Genomic DNA, 18,075 nt, shown 5'->3' with positions numbered 1-18,075 from the left:
GAGAAAAAAATCGTAACACAGACATTATTTTCCCCTCAATCTAATTTGTGCCTTCAGCTTTTCTATACTAATTATTTTCTACAGTTACATTACAGGAGCAAGTTAAATTAAGGCTCTCTGGTGCTGATGTAAATGCAATGTAATGGAATAATGGGCTTGTTAAATGGACCTTTGGGGGACGGAGATCTTTAACAAGAGAGTCAGAGCAAGGCCTCTGGGCCAGGGTTATTTAAATTGTTAATAGCTGTTTAAACAGGAGGGGAATATTTTATACACTAACGAGCATTAAGTCAGGAGCATTAACAGTGAATTATTTTGCCTCTCGGTTTTGTTTTTATCAACTGTACTTTTTTCAGTTTTTGTTTTTTTTACATAGCCTCCATATTTGTCGTGGTCATAAATTGTGTGTTTATTTAGATTTTATGCAGTTAAACATCCTATACAAACTTGATTATGTAATATGTCAGCATTGGAAAGGGCAGAAAAAACTACCAAGCAATTTAAGGTAATTTCATCATGAGTTTATAGCTTGGATAATAGTACAGGAGGGACCAGTTTGCTGTATTTCTTTCCACGAGTGGCGATCGCTTTGGGTGAAAGTATATGATGAAGATGCAGTACAGGTCACAAAATGGGAGTCTTGGTTTTTTTTTTCCTAAAGTTGTTTTTTTTCCCAGTAACTACGGAAGATTTACACAGAACTAGTCAGCAGGAATAAAATTAGATGAATGCAAGTGTAGATGCATGCCAGAGAATGAGTAAGGAAAGGGTGGATGCTTGAGAGCCAATCAACACAATACGTCCTTTGGGGAGATGATGTGTATACATCTGAAGTCAGTGTAGGGGAAGAAAGTCATAAAGGAATGATGGGAAATTTTTTTTGGAGGACTGGAGAGAGACCTGACAGTGAACGAAATGTTAATCGTAACAAGCCAACTCAAAATACTATTCTGGTGACTGCAAATGATTTGATGCAGCTGTGCTCATGGCTATCCATCAAAGATGCCACGATTGAGCTTATGCAGTGTCTTCAATGTCATTTTCTTGTAATAACATATTGATTTCTTTTAATAGAGGAACATCTTGTGTAATGACAGAAAAATAGAAAGGCAAGGTTGTGCGTTCTTGCTCCCTCCCAGTAAGGTTACAAAAATGGACGCAACTTAAACAAGACTCGTATTGTGATTTTTTTCCAGCAGCTGTTAGATTTGTCAAGGACGGTCATTCACTTGTGGATAGTGTATACAGTCAGCATGGAAAATGCATCTACAACAGACTCGGTTGTAGGTCCAAACCACAATCGCAAAACACGCCTTCGTGCACAGTGTCTGTAACGATTGCTTAAGTACCTGGAGCACAATGTCTTAGGAGGTCTTTTCTTCCTCTACCTCATCCATCTTTTTACACACTGCAAACCTCTCCAATAATGCACTTGCCATCAAAAAAGAAACCCTCTGCTGCTGCAGTGCTTGTCACACTCATTTATTTAAAAAAAAAAAAAAAAGAGCCACAGCCCTGACAGAGATGGATAGATGTGCTTATTTGTCTCTTTAACAGAAGATTTCCGCTTCAACTCCTTCCCTGTTTATCCCTTGTTCTTCTCCGTTCGGGACGGGGGAGGGCTTGTATTTTTATGGTTATTAATACCTGCGCTCAGTCTTTTAATCTGCCCTATTTGTCACATGTGACTGTCTGACTGCACTGTTTAATCTGGGTATCCTTCAATCTGTCTCGTCCCAGATTAGAAATTAATGAAGGCAGGAAGAGACACATTTGAGTCAGTTACAGTGCGAAGGGGGTAAAAGGGATGGGATGAATGGGAGACGAATGTCGTTCATTTGACAATGCTTTCTCTTTTTTTTCCTGCGTCTCCCTGATCCCCGTTCTATGCCGCGCTCTCTCTCTTTCTCTCCCCTCTTGTTTAGCTGCCAGATGTAGCCCATTTTTGCACTGCTCCCCCCAAACAGGCGCTCAGCACGTGGGCCCTTTGGTGTGCGGCACCTGTGTAGTGTAATACAGTCAGCAACTGTGTTGTTTATTCCGGATTTGTTTGGTGCGCTTGAAAGCCTGTCTTTGATCCATGCAAAGATTCTTCACTCTTTTTTTTTTCTCCCCTTTTTCTCCTGATTCATCCTCTGCCTCTCTTATTTTTAAACACTAATGCTCTAGCAGTATGGTTACATTGATGGCACCGGTGGGTTTTTCTGGTGGTGGTGGGGGGCATCTTATTTGGTTTATCTTTTTTTTTTCTTTCCCCCCGCCTTTCTTTTCTCATTCCCAAGGGACAGGAAAATGACAGTGACCACTGACAAGCTTGTCAGGTGCCTTGTCGGGGATGTTTTATAACTGTGCGTTAATGTGTTTACAACTACAACTGACGAGAGCCATTTAAAAAAGGGAAGAAAAAAAAGAAAGGAGTAATGAATATTGCATCGGCACAGTGGACCCCACTGGCAGGCTGGATGCTGGGATGTTGTTGTCTAGAACTTCATGTCTATTTACTCCAGCATCTTAAGAAAGTTCAGCACTTCCCTCAGATGCAGTATTCTTCTGTCTGACAGCAATGTCTGTGTACACACTGCACAAATATTACACATACCCAAGTAGGTCCAGATGTGGAAAAAACAAAGCAAATTATTTCTACATTAATCATGATGGTGAGAATGATTGACAAATAAGAGATTACAGCTAAAGTGAGTGCAAGCCAGGCTTTCGCAATCACCTAATTGTTCATTTGTTTTATGATTCATTTCATCACATGGCAGAACTTTTTGGACCTGCCATCTTATGCTGGATGCTCTTTTCTTGCAGAACAAGTGGGGCAGGAGATTCTTGCCAACCTGCACAGCGACCGTGAGAAGATCCAGAGAGCTAGAGAAAGGGTGAGTGCACACCTGACACCTGCGCACACTCGCGCATCTGTTCTAACAAGTGTTCGCGAAACGGTAAGCCGTTACGGCCAACATTTGCCACTTTTGTATGGCTTCTCACGTAAACACACAAATGAAAGCTGCCTCACACAACTGTGAGATACACCCTCCTCGGCACGCACTAAGTCAGCAGATTTATATAACGAGAAGGAGCTCAGTGTGCCCGTTTATGGATGGCTGTGTTTGGCATTCAAGTAGGTGTTGCTGTCAGCTCACAGTTTTTTGTTTTTTGCTTTATTAGTGACGTCAGCTCCTTTAAACACAACTGAAGTGTCTGAAAGATATCAACACAAAGCACCTAAAATGCTGCAGCTCATCTTTTAACCAGAACCCATAATCGTGAGCACATTTCCCCTTGCACATTCTTGCTCCTTTTAAGATGTATTTTAAGATTTCATTATGTGCTTTTAAAAGCCTTAATTGATCAGCACCACAATACATATCTGAGCTGCTAGCTCCATATGTTCCCCTCAAGATGAATTGTACAGCACTTTGTGAAACTTGTGTTTTTCAAAAGTGTTTTATAACTAAAATTGGATTGGATAAAATGTTGAAATATGGCTTTCTTCCCCCCTTTGCTTCCTTTCACTTAAAAGGGGTTAACTTTGCCACCTGCCGTCCTTCCTCGCCCACCCTCCTGCACTTTTCCTGCACCCCTCTGCCGTTTCGCTCCATCCTTCCAACTTTTCCTCAGAGAGCCCTCCCAATCCTTAGCGCTGCCCCTCCTTACGTACAGTCAGCCAAACAGACAGGTAGGCAGAGACAGAAAAGACCAAACACAGGAAGGGGGCCCAGCCCTGTTGGCCCCCTCAACGCAGAATGCTTAAAGATCACAACATGGCATTGGGCCTCGCACAGCAGATTTCAAAGGAAATCAAACATCTCCTTTCAAAACGGTCCACAGCGTCTACTGAGAGTACCTGCTCTCTCTTTCTTTTGCTCTCTCTCTCTCTCCCTTCTTCCCATGAGTCTCCTCTGCTGAACCACCTCACCATATGTACACAAATGCACACGCGCACACGCACACACACTGAGCCTTTAAAGGCAGTTTGTGGGGCAAAAGTTAAGTAAAAAGAAACCGAGATGTAAAGACACGAGGATAGAAGGGTCGGTTAGCAGCTCTTTTTGCATTAAAGAGATGGAATTTAAAATTGTTTCGGCAATGAATAAACCCACAAACATACAAACACAAAATTTACACAAGCCCCAGCGCTCGGCAGGAGGTGTGGCCTTTTGTTTTGCTTTCATGGTACAAATAGGAGTCAATAGAACACTTCAACACAGGGTCAGAGCAGTACGCTGCCGACTCAGAACCACCTGAACCGGTTGAAGAATTTCTTTTAACCGATCTCAAGGCTACCTCAGGGTGTGAAACGTAGCAGGGGGGCATTTTTTTAATGGTTGTTGCCTAAATGTGGTAATTCATGTCTTTTAAATGCATATAATACAAGAGCGGGAATGAGTGTAAGAATTTGAGAAAATAAAGTAAAAGTATTAGACAGCCTTAAAAGTAAAACCTGCTTCTTTTAACGCTTTGATTACGACTGTGCAGAGTTACCACAGCAAGCTGTAACTTCAGTTTCAACAGTTATTTATTAATTAACTGAAAATAAATGAAATAAACTCATGCAGTTTGACAGTATCGCCTCAGTCATTTGTAAGCACAGTTTATTTAACCTGAGGAGGATTAATTATGCAGACAAATGAATGGTCGTACTCAGTGAGCTAACAAACTTTAATGCTCTAAAAGGAATTAAATGTTCAGTTTGGACTTTTCATCCTTGAAGCTGAAACCTTACCTTTTATTTCCCTTAATGCCCCTCTATTTGCACTTTAAATGATATGGATCAGAGTTTGTTTAGAATTTTGTATGCAAATTAGCTTTCATTTGTGTTAATAGTAACAACACGTGTATGCATTTTAATCCTCGAAGCTGGCTAGAGATGTCTTTAGAAATTGTTCTACTTTAGTGCTGGAAAAAAATATGAGTTTCAAGGAACAAGGTCTTCTCACTCTCTCTTTATAGGCAGCCACGATTAATTTTAGACACTCGACTACCCTAAAACTTCAGTGGGTTTCCATTTCAGGTTATGGAGGAAGGCGTACGATTTGGTGAGAGGCTGTGGAGGGAGAGAGGTGGAAAAGGAAAGAAGGAATGATTCAGAGAGAGATGTATTTTGGGAGAAAGTGCGAAGTGTCTAGGGGACAGATCTGTGGGTAGAAGCAGACATCAGGCAACTGCTGGACTTGTTGTCTTTGCCAGAGGGCCCAAACCCCAGGTCCCCCACCTCCCACCCTGTACCACATGTATCTTTGGCTCTGGCAGCCTGCATCACACCAGCCCAGGCTGCCAGAGGGTAAGAAGGAAAGATGGAAGAAGAGGAAGAAAGGAGCAGTAAAGCAGGGCTGGGAAGGGAGGATGAATTGCAGGGAAGAGCGATGACTGCAGGATGAGCCAGAACAAACATGAAAAAAAGAGAGTGTGGCTCCGATCGTTGTAGAAAAGGGGAGTTTTGGTAGAAAAGATGTGAAACTGAAGAATTAAAAACAAATAGAATATAGTGTGATTCACTGATGAAAACATACAGAGAAGGGATGACTTGATTGGGAAAGCAGTTATTATCTCAGAGAAAGACGAAGATAAATCACTCCCTGCTGACTGTTTAGAGAAAAACTCTGCAATCACTATTCCCCGTGCTCCCCTGTCATCCTTGAGAAATGCGACTACAGGTAGATGTTAGTGGCAGCTCACTCAGTGCAGTGTCAGCATTTTTATTCACTTTCACACTCACACTTTGCTGGCAACATCTTTGCCAAATCCTCCTCCCTGTGAAAAGTCCCTATGCCTGACAAGAGAGTAGCTTGAAAACATTCCTATGACCCCTGAAGGGAAAAAAGGCAGAGAGGAAGAAAAAGGGAAAGAAATGGAGCAAGAAAAGGGAAATATCCAGGCAATTAGTCCTCAATAGCCATGATCATCATTTCAAGGGTGCCTTCAAGGACTCCCACTGCTTGGTACCTACTTTAAAAGTAAAGGCATCTTTCACTCCATTTCCTTATATTCATCTAGCTCTGTAGTAAGATGAATATAAGACCATCAAGTGGCATGTCCTACTAAGGTTATGAAGGTTTTTTCAAAAGTTTTCTGTCATTGAACAGCTCACAATGCTGCTAGTTTATAGACATAGAGATGCATCAAATGAAGTAAACATTGATCTTATGTGTAGCCTAGCTGTTCATGCTTTGGTAAATAAGTTGCTTTTAAAGCTGCTCTAAAATTGTCGTGTATTTTTTTCCCCCCACTGGTTTTGTCTAAAAGTGGGGGGTTTTGCCGAGGGTGGTCTCTTGACAGGTAAGCCAGTACCTTTAAGGTAAGAAGGCAAGCTCTAATCAAAGGATCTCCCATTCATCTCTCTGGGTCGCAAGAAACTTTAGTGAAAAGTGTGTCAAACTGTAGAGATGTCTTTCTGCCCTAAGGCCAGTAGTACAGTGCAATAGTACCTTGCACAACAATACTGTAATAATCAAATGACATTATTGCCGTGGTACTTATTTATACTCGTTACATGCTTCCTTTTTGTTTTCAAGTGTGGATGAAATAGTATCCACATATTATATGTTAAGCTCCAGCCGACAGCGTCGTGTGTGAAAGCAACGTCAGTTCTTATGATACAGAAGCCTTTAACTTGCAAACTTGCAACAAATTCCTAGTACAAAGTCCACCTCGATGTCAGATTTCACAACACGTGCAGCTAATACTGCAGCGCATTTAACAGTAGCGAGTGGTCATTATGTGCGCTGCCATCACCCACCATTGCCTAAACCCATTTACATATTTCCAGTTGTGCAAACACATCAGAAGGACTATTTCCTGGTGTGTGCTTCACGAGAGGGTTTTTTTTTTTTTTTTTTTAAAAACAGCTTTAGTTTGTTGATAGAGTGTGTTAAACTGAAATTGCTCAAGTGTTTGTTCAGAATTAAAACTAAAAGCTGTCCTTCACTGGTTCTGTCTCCCCTACAACTCCAGCTGAGAGAAACAGACGCCAACCTGGGCAAGAGTTCCCGCATCCTTACCGGCATGCTGAGAAGGTAAGAGGCAGGTAGGAACACTGTTTCTGCACCTCTTTGTATGCAAAGTGCTTTAACAGTGCTGTTAGGTTGTAAATAAAGACTTTCATAAGATTTAAAAGTGACTATTATAGTTAATAACTTGCTGCAGTCAATCACCTGTGGCTATTAGCAAGTGCTTTTGTTCACGTTTCAAGCAGGTTAAACTCATTTGTAAAGGATCTGTGATCTTTTGGTCAAATTCTTATTAGTCAGAACTATATAGCTGAGAAAACTAAGTAAACAAATTGTGTGAGTGGCTGTTTGGTTAAATGTGGTGCTGTGTGCCTGAGAAACAAGTAGCCCAGTACAGCATCCTGCTGGAAGAGACAAGTGCACACTGTACATGTCTCCATTCTTTTCTTCTCTTTGCCTTTGTTTATTTTCTCTTTTCATTTTTTTTTCCACAAAATGCACTTACCACCCATATCCATCTTGCACTCTTTGTCTCCCTGGCGTGCTAGTTCACTCACAAGGCAGTCACACAGGCACAGGCATTCAAACGCAAATATTTCAATAGGCCTTGCATTATCTGGTGCCTCCGCTTCCTAACACACACACACACACGCACACACCGTAATGTCTTGTCACATCTCCATTTCATAAAGTGTCTGTGTGCTTACCCCTGAACCGTGACGCCACGGTTTTGTTTCTTGCTCTCTCTTGTTGTTTTTTTTGTTTTTTCCCCCTCCTTGTCACCCGCTGTGGATTTTGATTAAGAGTAATATGTAAATGACACAGACTAAATGTAAAATCCTGGGGGCAGGAAGGAAGTGCCAATTGAAATAGATGCTTCAGTGCCCATAGACAATTTGGAGGGTGGCTCGCAGGGCGGGCGGCAGATACTGGAGAGGAAAGGCCTGAGAAGGGCTGTGACGCCGACTGTAACCAATATTTCTGCATATGTCTCCATTTTGTCAAGCCTGATTATGGCAAGAGGGGGGGGGGGGGTCACTTCGCCTGGCATGTCACCCGGAGCTGTCCAGAAATCATTCATCATTCCCTCCTCCTCCTCTTCTTCCCTCCACCCCTGCTGGTGCTGAAGTAAATAACATGCACTTATTTCAATATTATCATATTAATGTTAAAGTTCAGCTGTCACCTAATGGGAAGACTTAATCAGACGTAGCATTTTAAGAGGCATGCTGCCACCCACTTACTCTTCAGCCCCCCCCTCCCTCCTCTCTTGATGCCTTAGCTCCTCTGGTTAGTGCCCGTCTCAAATCAGGATTTATGAGGGCTTTCCAAAGTGGGGCCCGGCTGCAAACCTATTCGACTACTGCCTGCCTTTATGCTTGACGGGAGCACCACAACGTACACACAGTTTTATTTTATTTTTTGTCACTATTTCATAAAATAATTTGGGTTTTTTTATTTCAGTTTAAAAGCTTATAATATATTTATAATCAGAGCAAAAATTCAGTTAAGGTTAGTTAAATGCCCTCCTTTCTGGAAATTGTTCCTAATTTCCTCACTCATTCCATTACCTCCACCCCCACCCTCCCCCTTTCTTGCTTTTTGATTAATAGTGTATTTGTTTTCGATGCTGGTTGCTTTGTCATACTCCACTTGTTTGAGGCAGCAGAAGAAGTAGTGTGGCGTGTAAAGGCTTACACAGATGAGTGTAGTGAAACCGTTTCTGGTACATGTTAGGAACCCGGATCACTTGTGACACAAACCAGAGGTGGACACAAACACTCATGCAGGTTGATGAATATTCCAGCTTTTGTTTGTTTATTTAAGTATATATATTTTTTGTTTTCTTCTCTTTGAATGCAGATGTTTGATTAATTGGATGCACGGATACATTTTTTTCCCAGATATATAAACACAGCAGCAGTTTTAAGTTGATTATAAGCATCGAAAAAACTTTGGCCCCGATAGAGCCGAGTGTGTAGGTGCAACAACGGAGGGATTTATTGTGATCTACGAGATGAAGGGTGTCCTTTTTAGAGTCGCACCTCTTCTTGAAGTGTCTTTCTGGTCTGGTGTGCTATCACCCCAGCTGAGAAACAATTAGACACTCATTAAGCTAGCTGTCATGGTTCAAGAAAGCCAATTAACTTAAAGACTGTGTGAATATCACTTATTGTAGGAAACATTCAGAAAGACACACATCTCAAATAGCTGTGGCTTTGTTTGAAAATAAATTGTTACATTTTCTGACTGTGAAACTCTAACTAATTACCCTCAGTGGCAGGAACATAGGTGCTGTTAATTGGTTGTGTCACGGGCTTATAACAAGTGTCACAAGTGAAAACGCAGTCTTGTGTCATCTACTCATGCTTAGTTACTCTAAGCTTTAAATGAGTTGTATACATGTGGGCTCAGCACCTACAGGTTTGAGAGGTTCACAGCTCACAGTGCACCTCACTGTCCCTGATTACAAAGGCCACAGACCTTTTGATAAAGCCTTTGTTGTTCCCATGCTGCATTGACACTGTGGCCTTTCATAAATACAAAATGTTCCCATCACTGCATGAAGATGCGTCCTGTTGCTATACTGAGCATCTCAAACATCTCACTCGCCTTGGTCAGAAGAAATGGCGGGGGGGGGGGGGGAGAATGGGATGCAGCTCCAGACCCAGTTAGGACCACTGGGGGCTCCTGGCAGCTTCATGGAAGGAGGGGGCACAGCGAAGGGCAATGAAGCAGTGAAGGGAGGGCGAAGGGGGTGCGTGTGTGTATATTTTGAAGCAGAGGGGTTGTCTGCTCTCGCTGGCAGCTGATCCCACATGCAGGTGGTCGACTCAGTCGCCAGGCAGATCAAAAAGTCAAGGCCCCGGGTGGACCTCCCTTTGAAATGGGAATGGGGCCTAGATATCAGACAGAAAACATAAGCAAGCTCCCAGCCACAGAACAGCTCCATATTCATGGCTGGGACTGGCGGTAGCGACGGGCAGGCAGGATGGACAGAGCTTCAGCCTTCAGACTAGCACACTCTCTGGACACTGATTTAGAGATCAGCCTATCAGCCTGGCCGTAGATGATGCACTAGCTCACAGGTTAATACCGCCACACTCTTAACAAGACTCTTACTTGCCTTCACAAGATGCCTTAATGTGTGACTGCAATCATCTCTCTGATTTTAGCTACATGTGGCAAATTTAGTACAAAATACAGTGCGGCTTACTGCGGCTAACCCTCAGAGTCTTGTTATAGTGAAGTTCTTCTGAACCTGGTCTAAACCTATTCATATGACTAATTGGCAGGAGAATAGTATTTACAGCTCATCCTTGCCTGCAGGATAATCAAAAGTTTTCTGCCTCTAATGGAAAGTAGTTTTTTTTTCCTTGTTTGCTCGACCTAATAAAACAACAGTATTTGGAGTCAACAGACTAAAGTGCATGCCCTCAGAAAAGCGTCTGGAGAGCGGGATTTTTTTTAATTTTATTTTGTAAGATCTCTTAAGGCTCTGGTGCTTTTGTTTATTATTAGCAGATATGTGATCTCTTTCTGTATCTATCTGCGTAGAAGACCGACCTGTTAGTATATGTAGGTCGTGTAATTAATGGAGTTTAATTCAGTGAGTGAGTTGTGTTGATATCTTGTCATTAAGTTGCAAAAGAACAGCTTCACGTTTTAATTGCCGCTGAAACAGGTAACGTATGTTTTCCCTTCACTTTTCCATTTATTATTCTTTATATTATTATTAGATTTATTTGTGTTTGGGGGGAAAAATAGAGGGAAAACTCTGGAATCTGTAATGGTTGGTCATGTTTTTGTCATTATGTTCAAATATATGTAGCATCCCATGTTCTAGGCATTCAAATTCTGCACACTGAATTTTTAGCAGAGTATTGGAAGACATGTTTGTCCTATTTTACTTTGTATTACAGCTGAACTCATCACCGTAGCCGAGCTTTATGTTTGTCCCGAGAGTTGCAGATCGCTCCCAGTGGATCCCAGCCTCTCTGATCTTCCCTCTGTGTTGCATCCACGATAATTTCATGTACTACATTTAAAACGCACTCCCTTTGCTTTGCAATTTGTTCAGCTTGGCATCATTACTACCCCCCTGCATCCACTCCCCCTTTAGTACTACATCCCCGTGGGTCACCTCTATCTTTGGCCTTTTCCACTACCTCCAGGGAAGCAATCCGAGTGTGTGTGAATGCAATGTTTTCTTTTTAATGTCCAGTCTCTTTTCATTCTGGCAAATGAGCAAAGAATGAACGGTATGTGCCTCCACCTCATCCCCTAGATGAACTTTACACATATCAAAGTAAATGCATCTGCTGTTGACAGTGTTAAGTAGATCAGAGCTAGCATGTTAGCTTTCTGCAGGAAGATATTTGGTGTTAATGGCTTCTTTCAACAACACCTTGCAATGAAAAGGGCCTTGCTTAGTTATGTGAGCCATTGCAGTACTACTGCCAAGCAGGTTTCTCAAGGTAGACATAAACATTGCGCATCTGCATAGACATTTGAAGAGCTAAATTCAGCTCTGCACCCGTGGTGTTGTTTTCTGCATCCATGAACTTGGACTTTTACCTTCACCTTATACCCATGCTTCGGAGAAGTGATGCAACATCTTAATAATCAGTCACCCAGCAGCAGAGACAGAGAAAACGATTAATAGAATTCGTGAGAGACCATACGGAGTGTTTTAAACGAGCACCTCTTATGAATCCGTTTAACAAAACAAGACCAAATGGTCTTAAATACATTTTGAAATTAAACTACTTTGTTTAGTTTCATCCGGTACTTCACAGTGTAGATGCTGAATGTCAGACAAAGTCTTGTTTTTAGATGCTTTTTTTTTTTTTCATCGGTGTGTATTTGTGTGTGTCTGTTTGTGTGTCTGTGGCTGCAGGCTGCTGCTGGGACAATGACAGGGTGCGCCTCAGCCTCATTACTCACTGCTCCTCAGCCACAAAAGCACCACTGCCACCTCGCTCTCTCCCTCTCTGTCTTCTTTCTGCTTCATCTCTGTCTTTTTCTCTCTTCCTACACCTTGCCCATTAGAGAGTGCTGATGGGACGTTTTTTGCAGAAAGAAAAAGGCACACACAAGCCTGGGCTGTAGAGGGAGACGTTGTTGACAAGGGCAAAGACGTGTTGTTGTTTTATAAGGGATGCAGTTGTCTGTTGAGGATTGACTCGCTTAACTGGCTGCCAAAGCCCTCTTTTTCTCCATACATATCTCCCTCTTTCTATTATACAGCCCATAGTGGGTTTCTGTTTTATGGCGTGTCAGGCCATAGCTGAATTCTAGTTATTCTGCTTGTGATAGGGAAGAAATTGTTCTTTTTTTTTCTTTTCTTTTTTTTTAGTCCAAATCATGCAAAAATACCAAAGTGTGAGGCTGACAGCTAGCTTAAAATCTGGTAAATGCTGCATGCCATCTGATAGATTTTGAGGTAGATGGCATTTGTAATCAAAGCACGACAATCTTGAACTAATCGTGTATCATCGTATTGTTTTGTGCGCACAATTAGTTCTAACCTGTACCTAAAACTAGTGCTAATCTTCAGCATCCCAACAAAAAAAATGTCTTCTGCAGTATCACTTCTCCAAATGCTCTAGGGTCAGGCATCCGTGACATTGAGGTGATTCTTCGTTCGACCTCACTCGTACCATCCTAGCTGATAGAGCTTCTTTTTCCCCCCTTCTTTAACCCTGACAGACTGTCGTTCTGACGAGATGACTGGAGATCAGTGGCGCTCTCATCCCTTGAAGTGGCTCCAGGTGTCACTCCAAGGGTACCCGCCCTGTTTGATCTGCCGTCGAGCGCCTGTCGGGCCACGGCACCCTCTGATTTCCCCGTCAGAGGGGAAAGAGGCTCTCCTGTCCAAAAGTTCCACTTCTACTTTTGAGTGATAGCAAGGGAGAGGAGTTGACTGTTGTAGAGCACATAGTCTCCATAATCGTTGGGAATGGGCCATTTCTTGTTGTCATTTACCTCTATGGCTTCCATTTAGTAGCTATAGGGAATCAAAGGGTAATCTTGATTCGGTATGCCAAGCCCCAGCAGTCCAGACAACAAAATACAGATCTGATGAAACCAAAACACTTTCAGTGATCATGCTGCGGGCCTTGTCTACAGAACAAAAAAGACCCATCCTCTTAGACATCTTCTGATGCTGTCCAAAGGAGGTCCCTGTCTTTATTGAGGAGCTGCACAAACAGAAAGGACAGATGAAACAAAATGAAGGAACGCAGGTATACATCTTTTCAGCAAACATAGATGCCTTTATCCTTCCTGCCTTTTTATTTTACTGTATCCCTTATGTTTTCCCCCCACCTACTGAGAGCTTCTGTAGAAATTACAGGTGAGATTTCAGTCTGTGGCAGGCCCTGCCTTTCGTCTAGAGGGAGCAGGGGGAAGGGTGATGGGTTTGAGGGAGAAAAAACTGAGAAGGAGAGGAAAAAGAGATTCATGCTTTGCAGTAGTGCTGTGTTGTTTGTGTAGCGCACTCTTTCCTTTGTGTGTCTGGCGATAACTTATTCAGCACAGGGCCATTCATCCAGGGGTTGAGCGCGGGCGTCCGTCAAGACGGAAAATAATGAGGCGACAGCAGCGCAGAGGATAGCTTTCACCCTCTGCCTAGGCCCCCCCCCATCCCCATCCACCTCCCCCGTCTCCATCTCCTCCTCCTAGCCTCCCATTATTAGCCGATTTAAATAGATAATAGGGGCCTTCTTCGGGACATTTTGAAGCAATTAGAAGCTATCACATTGTCTCTACTTTGACTCCTGTTACCTCCCAGCAAGCTATTGTGGATACTTCTCTGCATCCTATGCAACAACTTCCAGGAATTTTGTGAAATGCCACTGCATCACTAGATGCCAGTTTTTGTGTCAAGGACGTAAACGGGCTGTCCTGTTTGCTATAGCTTTGCAACACACTTGCTCGTGTAGTTCACTATTCCGTCTCGATCCGTGCCAGGACATGCAGTCCCATCATGAGTAACTCTTGGGCTCCATTACTTGCCAGGATAAAGTGTTTCCTGTCCAAACACTTGCACTGTTCATTCATTTCCTGCACTCTCAGTCAGCTCTCATTTAACTCTTCCTCTCATCATCTTTGCGTAGTCCTTTCTTTTGGCTAAAAATACAGTCTAATCGCCAGGAAAAGGGATTTTAGCTTCTTTTTATTTAACTAATTAAATCACTATTATTTGAACTGTCAAAGCAGAAACACAGGCCCTTAAAGTTTATGATTGCTGGATACATTGTTATCCTCTGATTTAATCATATTTATTTGTAAGTAATCTCAAGGAACCATACAACACGCACCAGGCAACAGTAGTTCTTGCAAACAGCAATAATTCCAGCAGTAACACCCGCCTGTGTCATGTTTGCGTCAGGATAGATGGTTAAGTAGAGTTTTTCTGTTATTGTGTTGCCCCTCAGATCTCTCTTTGTTGGAGTGCAAGAGCTTGAAATATTTACAAATGTTGAATTTGGACTCTTTCTTTCTGTTTAATATTTTCTTCTAACCCATCAATCATTTACTGTGCCTCTGTATGTCTGTATCTCATCCTAACCGCCCCCCCAGGATGGCTCAACGAAACAAAGGCAGTACATTGTTGCCATGTTGTTGATGGCATAAAAGATCCCCTTTATCACAATGGGCAAAACAATAAAAACAGGGCACTTTTTTTTTCTTCAAGGAAGTGAAAAGGTTGCAAGACAAGGCGTTCGCAGGAATCAGGAGCTCCTGTCAAAATATTTCAACAGCAAATTGGTCCCTTTTTTAAGCAAAAGACATCTAACCTTCAGTGCTTTTATGCAAAATACAAAAATAGACTTTATGCTGTATTATACTTTCCAGTCCCAAAGGCTGGAAGGCCAAAGGACAGACCCCACCTACCAATCCCTTACTTTGGTTTGGTTTTGCTTGCTGTGAAGGGCATTCAGTGGTGTGTACAACAGTTTTGACAAGTACTTTAGAAAGCAGCTCTTTGAAAATATCTTATTTGCCAAATCCAGTCTCCCGGTGTGGTTTACCACTGCACAAAAATTCAGGCTGAATCTCTTTTGAATTCCCTCTATTGCCTCATGAAAATTTGTGCAATTTGTTTGCTGACACAATACAGGTGTCTCAGAATTTAAAAGAAATAAAACAAAAGGAATAGATAACAAAGTGCAAAATAAATTTTTTACCTTGTTGTTCAAGTCATCTAGCACCACGTCTCTTTAATGGTTATTAGAGGCAAAAGGAACATTCAAACTTTTGTAGTATTATACTTAACTGCACTGAAATAACAACACAAAGACTAAATTATCCCTAATTCTGCAGTGTTTTGTCAGCTTTTGTAGCGTGAGAATAGTAAATCACCTGAAATGGTTATTGGCCAATTCTGACCCAATTTAGCGATATCTGCTTTGCCTCTTGGGAAATAAGAATATATAAATAAGAATATCTCTGATATTGAAGCAAGTAGTTTGTATCATGCTGTTGACTGAATGTCACTCTTATAATGCCAGATCTCAAAGTCATTGTGAAAGTAATTTAGGTCAAGGTCAAAGACAAATATGCAGCTTTCCATGCCCATCCATCCATCCTCCCTCCCTCCCTCCATCCATCCATCCATCCTCCCTCCCTCCCTCCCTCTTAACAGTTTATCCACTGGGTGTGGTTGTGTTGAAATCTATTGTTTTGTTTAGGCATTTGCCTAAAGAGATCTTACGGAGAAAGGTTTTCAACTTAGGCAAATGCACTTCCATGCAGTCCTCCAGGAACCCAACAGCGTGTAGCTCAGCTAATTGCTTTTGTTTTGAATACTGAATGGTTGACAAATGGGTTGAGACAAGGATTGGAGTGACATACTTCTCCTGTGCTGGAGTTCACCGGGAAACAAGGGAAGCACAAAAAAACTTCAAAGATTAAAAAAAACAAACAAAAACAAACACACAAAAAAAACATGGAAAACCAAGACACTAAACAAAATTGTTTTTATTGTTTTTAGCATGTTTCACTTAAGATTTTTGTATGTTGGTCTATCAGCCAGCAAACCTCTAAGAACAACAACAAAGTAAAGCTCGATTTAGACTTCTATACATCCTAACCTATGTAGTAACCGGAAGTTCCTTTTATCCCTACATAATTTCCTTAATTAATTTAATAAAATATTCTTATTCAGATGCAGGTTCCCTACACTGCAGTCTTCCACGAGGTGCATGTCAGGTTTACGTAAAAGTTTGCGGGGTAGGGTTAAAATGTTGTTATGGTTATGGCGTAAGTTACGGCGTAGATCTGAGGCGGAAGCATAATTCACACGTAAGAGTAAATTCACAGACTGGTTGCACCACATACTTTGGACAGTGCCCCCATCTGGCAATAGATGCTGTCTGCAGGTAGATGAGTTTTCCAGAGCTCCTTGGGGGGCCTATTATATCTTTAGCACTGGTTTCTTTACACACTGCCAGTAACGTCATCACACAGCCACAGCTATTTATGCTCGCTGTTATATCCTATTATAAGTACCCACGGTAGTATTTTCTTCAACAATGGGTACTGCCACTCAGACAAAAACTCCACCGTTTTGTTTGTTTGTTTTTTCTTTTTCCATGAAGTCTCATTTATTCAAACTATTGTAACATCTCCTATATAATCTGTGAATCTCTGAGGATATGTAGTGATATATTACTTTAAAGGAAGTAAAAACCGACATGATCATACACTTAAACCGACTGCAGTTGCACAACGCAACAGGTTGCAAAAATCTACAATTACAGAACCGGCAGACACAGCCCCTAATAGCAGATGTGACATCAATTTGATGTTAACTTTGCCATATGGTGCCATTCGCCAGGCACTGGACAGCAGATATAATGGGGCCCTTACAGTCTGCCATTACATTGCTAACAGAGAACTACATTCAGCCCATATCCCAGCCATCATAGGGCGAGAGATAGGGTACACCTTAAACAGGCCACCACTCTGTCTCCCAGCTAACACAATATATATATGTGTATATATAGAATATATAAAAAATATTGTTTTGTTTCATTGTCGATGGCATGAAAGAAAAAGAAAGGGACAAATTCACCGATATTTTAATTAGTAGGTTTTGATGCTGACTCGGGCATGGTCACTGAGATCTGTTGTGTGTTTTTGTGTTGCGGTAGTACATTGAGTTATTGTTCCACACTCTCTGAAACACCATTTGTCTCAGTGTGGAGCACATGACAAAGTTACTTTGTGACGCAGGTTGTTTTGTTCATTACTCTTGTCCCTGTGGTGCATTCCAGTGAAAGGAGCGCTTGACATATTCTTATTTTGTGATGTTGAAACTGCATTTTTTCATGATAGATGCCTCAAAAATGCCAAAATGCCAGAAAACCGTGATCGCTGGACAAAATCCAACTGAGGCACAAATGCCCACAGAGTCCAATTTTAGCCTTGGGACTGCAGAAAGTTTTCTAGATGTTTTGTAATTAGATGGTAAGCAGTTAATCCCAGGGACTGTTGTAAGTTTTTCACTTGTATGTAACAAACTCGAACTTGTCATTCGTGGACTTCATAATATTTTTATTCCTTCCGAAAGTTTTCAAAAAATCAAAATGATGTTTAGGTGGTAATTGTATATGCATTGTTTAATATGTTGATGATATAGCATGATTTTGAAAAGGGATTCTCTCGTGACAAATCCTGGCTGAAAAATTTGCTGAAGTCAAGTGCAGTACACGTTCAAGCCTGGCTCGGGTTTTGGGGAGTGAACCAGCAATGCACGGCTGGTAATGACAGGTTCCATGTTGCCCGTGGCTTGTGGCCCATTGCACTGTTTGTTTGGAGAGTGGTGCTCGGCCGTGAAGTGCTGGCCCAGCTGGCAGCAGTTCCATTACCCCTTTGGCCCGATGGCTGGGTCTTGTTTGGACCACACCAGCCAGGCAGACTGGCATCCAGGCGGCTGTAGAGGAAGAGGTGGAGGAAGGGGGGATGTGACAGAGGAGAGGAGCTGTTGGCTGAGCACCTTGGTGCTAGGCCAGGCCTGCTGCCAGCTGTAGAGAAGACTTCCCCGCTTACACCACAATCTTCACGTCTCTGTGGCGACAGGGATCTTAGTTTGCACCTCCACGGTCAACAT

At 42.1% G+C, this 18,075-nt stretch overlaps 1 protein-coding gene across 3 annotated transcripts in view; it reads left to right on the top strand.

Moving 5' to 3' along the window:
• vti1a (vesicle transport through interaction with t-SNAREs 1A) overlaps nucleotides 1–18,075 on the top strand; it is a 110,793-nt gene that overhangs the window by 69,280 nt on the left and 23,438 nt on the right. For 2 of the 3 annotated variants that reach the window (XM_006791150.3, XM_006791149.3), the window contains 2 exons: nucleotides 2,812–2,882; nucleotides 6,958–7,019. In XM_006791150.3, the coding sequence (XP_006791213.1) occupies nucleotides 2,812–2,882; nucleotides 6,958–7,019 (133 nt within the window). Of the gene's footprint in view, nucleotides 1–2,811; nucleotides 2,883–6,957; nucleotides 7,031–18,075 lie in introns of all 3 variants that reach the window. The other variant, XM_006791151.3, reaches the window with a different exon arrangement.

This window comes from Neolamprologus brichardi, chromosome 8, assembly GCF_056152115.1.
Source record: "Neolamprologus brichardi isolate AB-2024 chromosome 8, ASM5615211v1, whole genome shotgun sequence".
Taxonomy (NCBI): domain Eukaryota; kingdom Metazoa; phylum Chordata; class Actinopteri; order Cichliformes; family Cichlidae; genus Neolamprologus; species Neolamprologus brichardi.
This window is presented reverse-complemented; position numbering and strand designations above follow the sequence as displayed.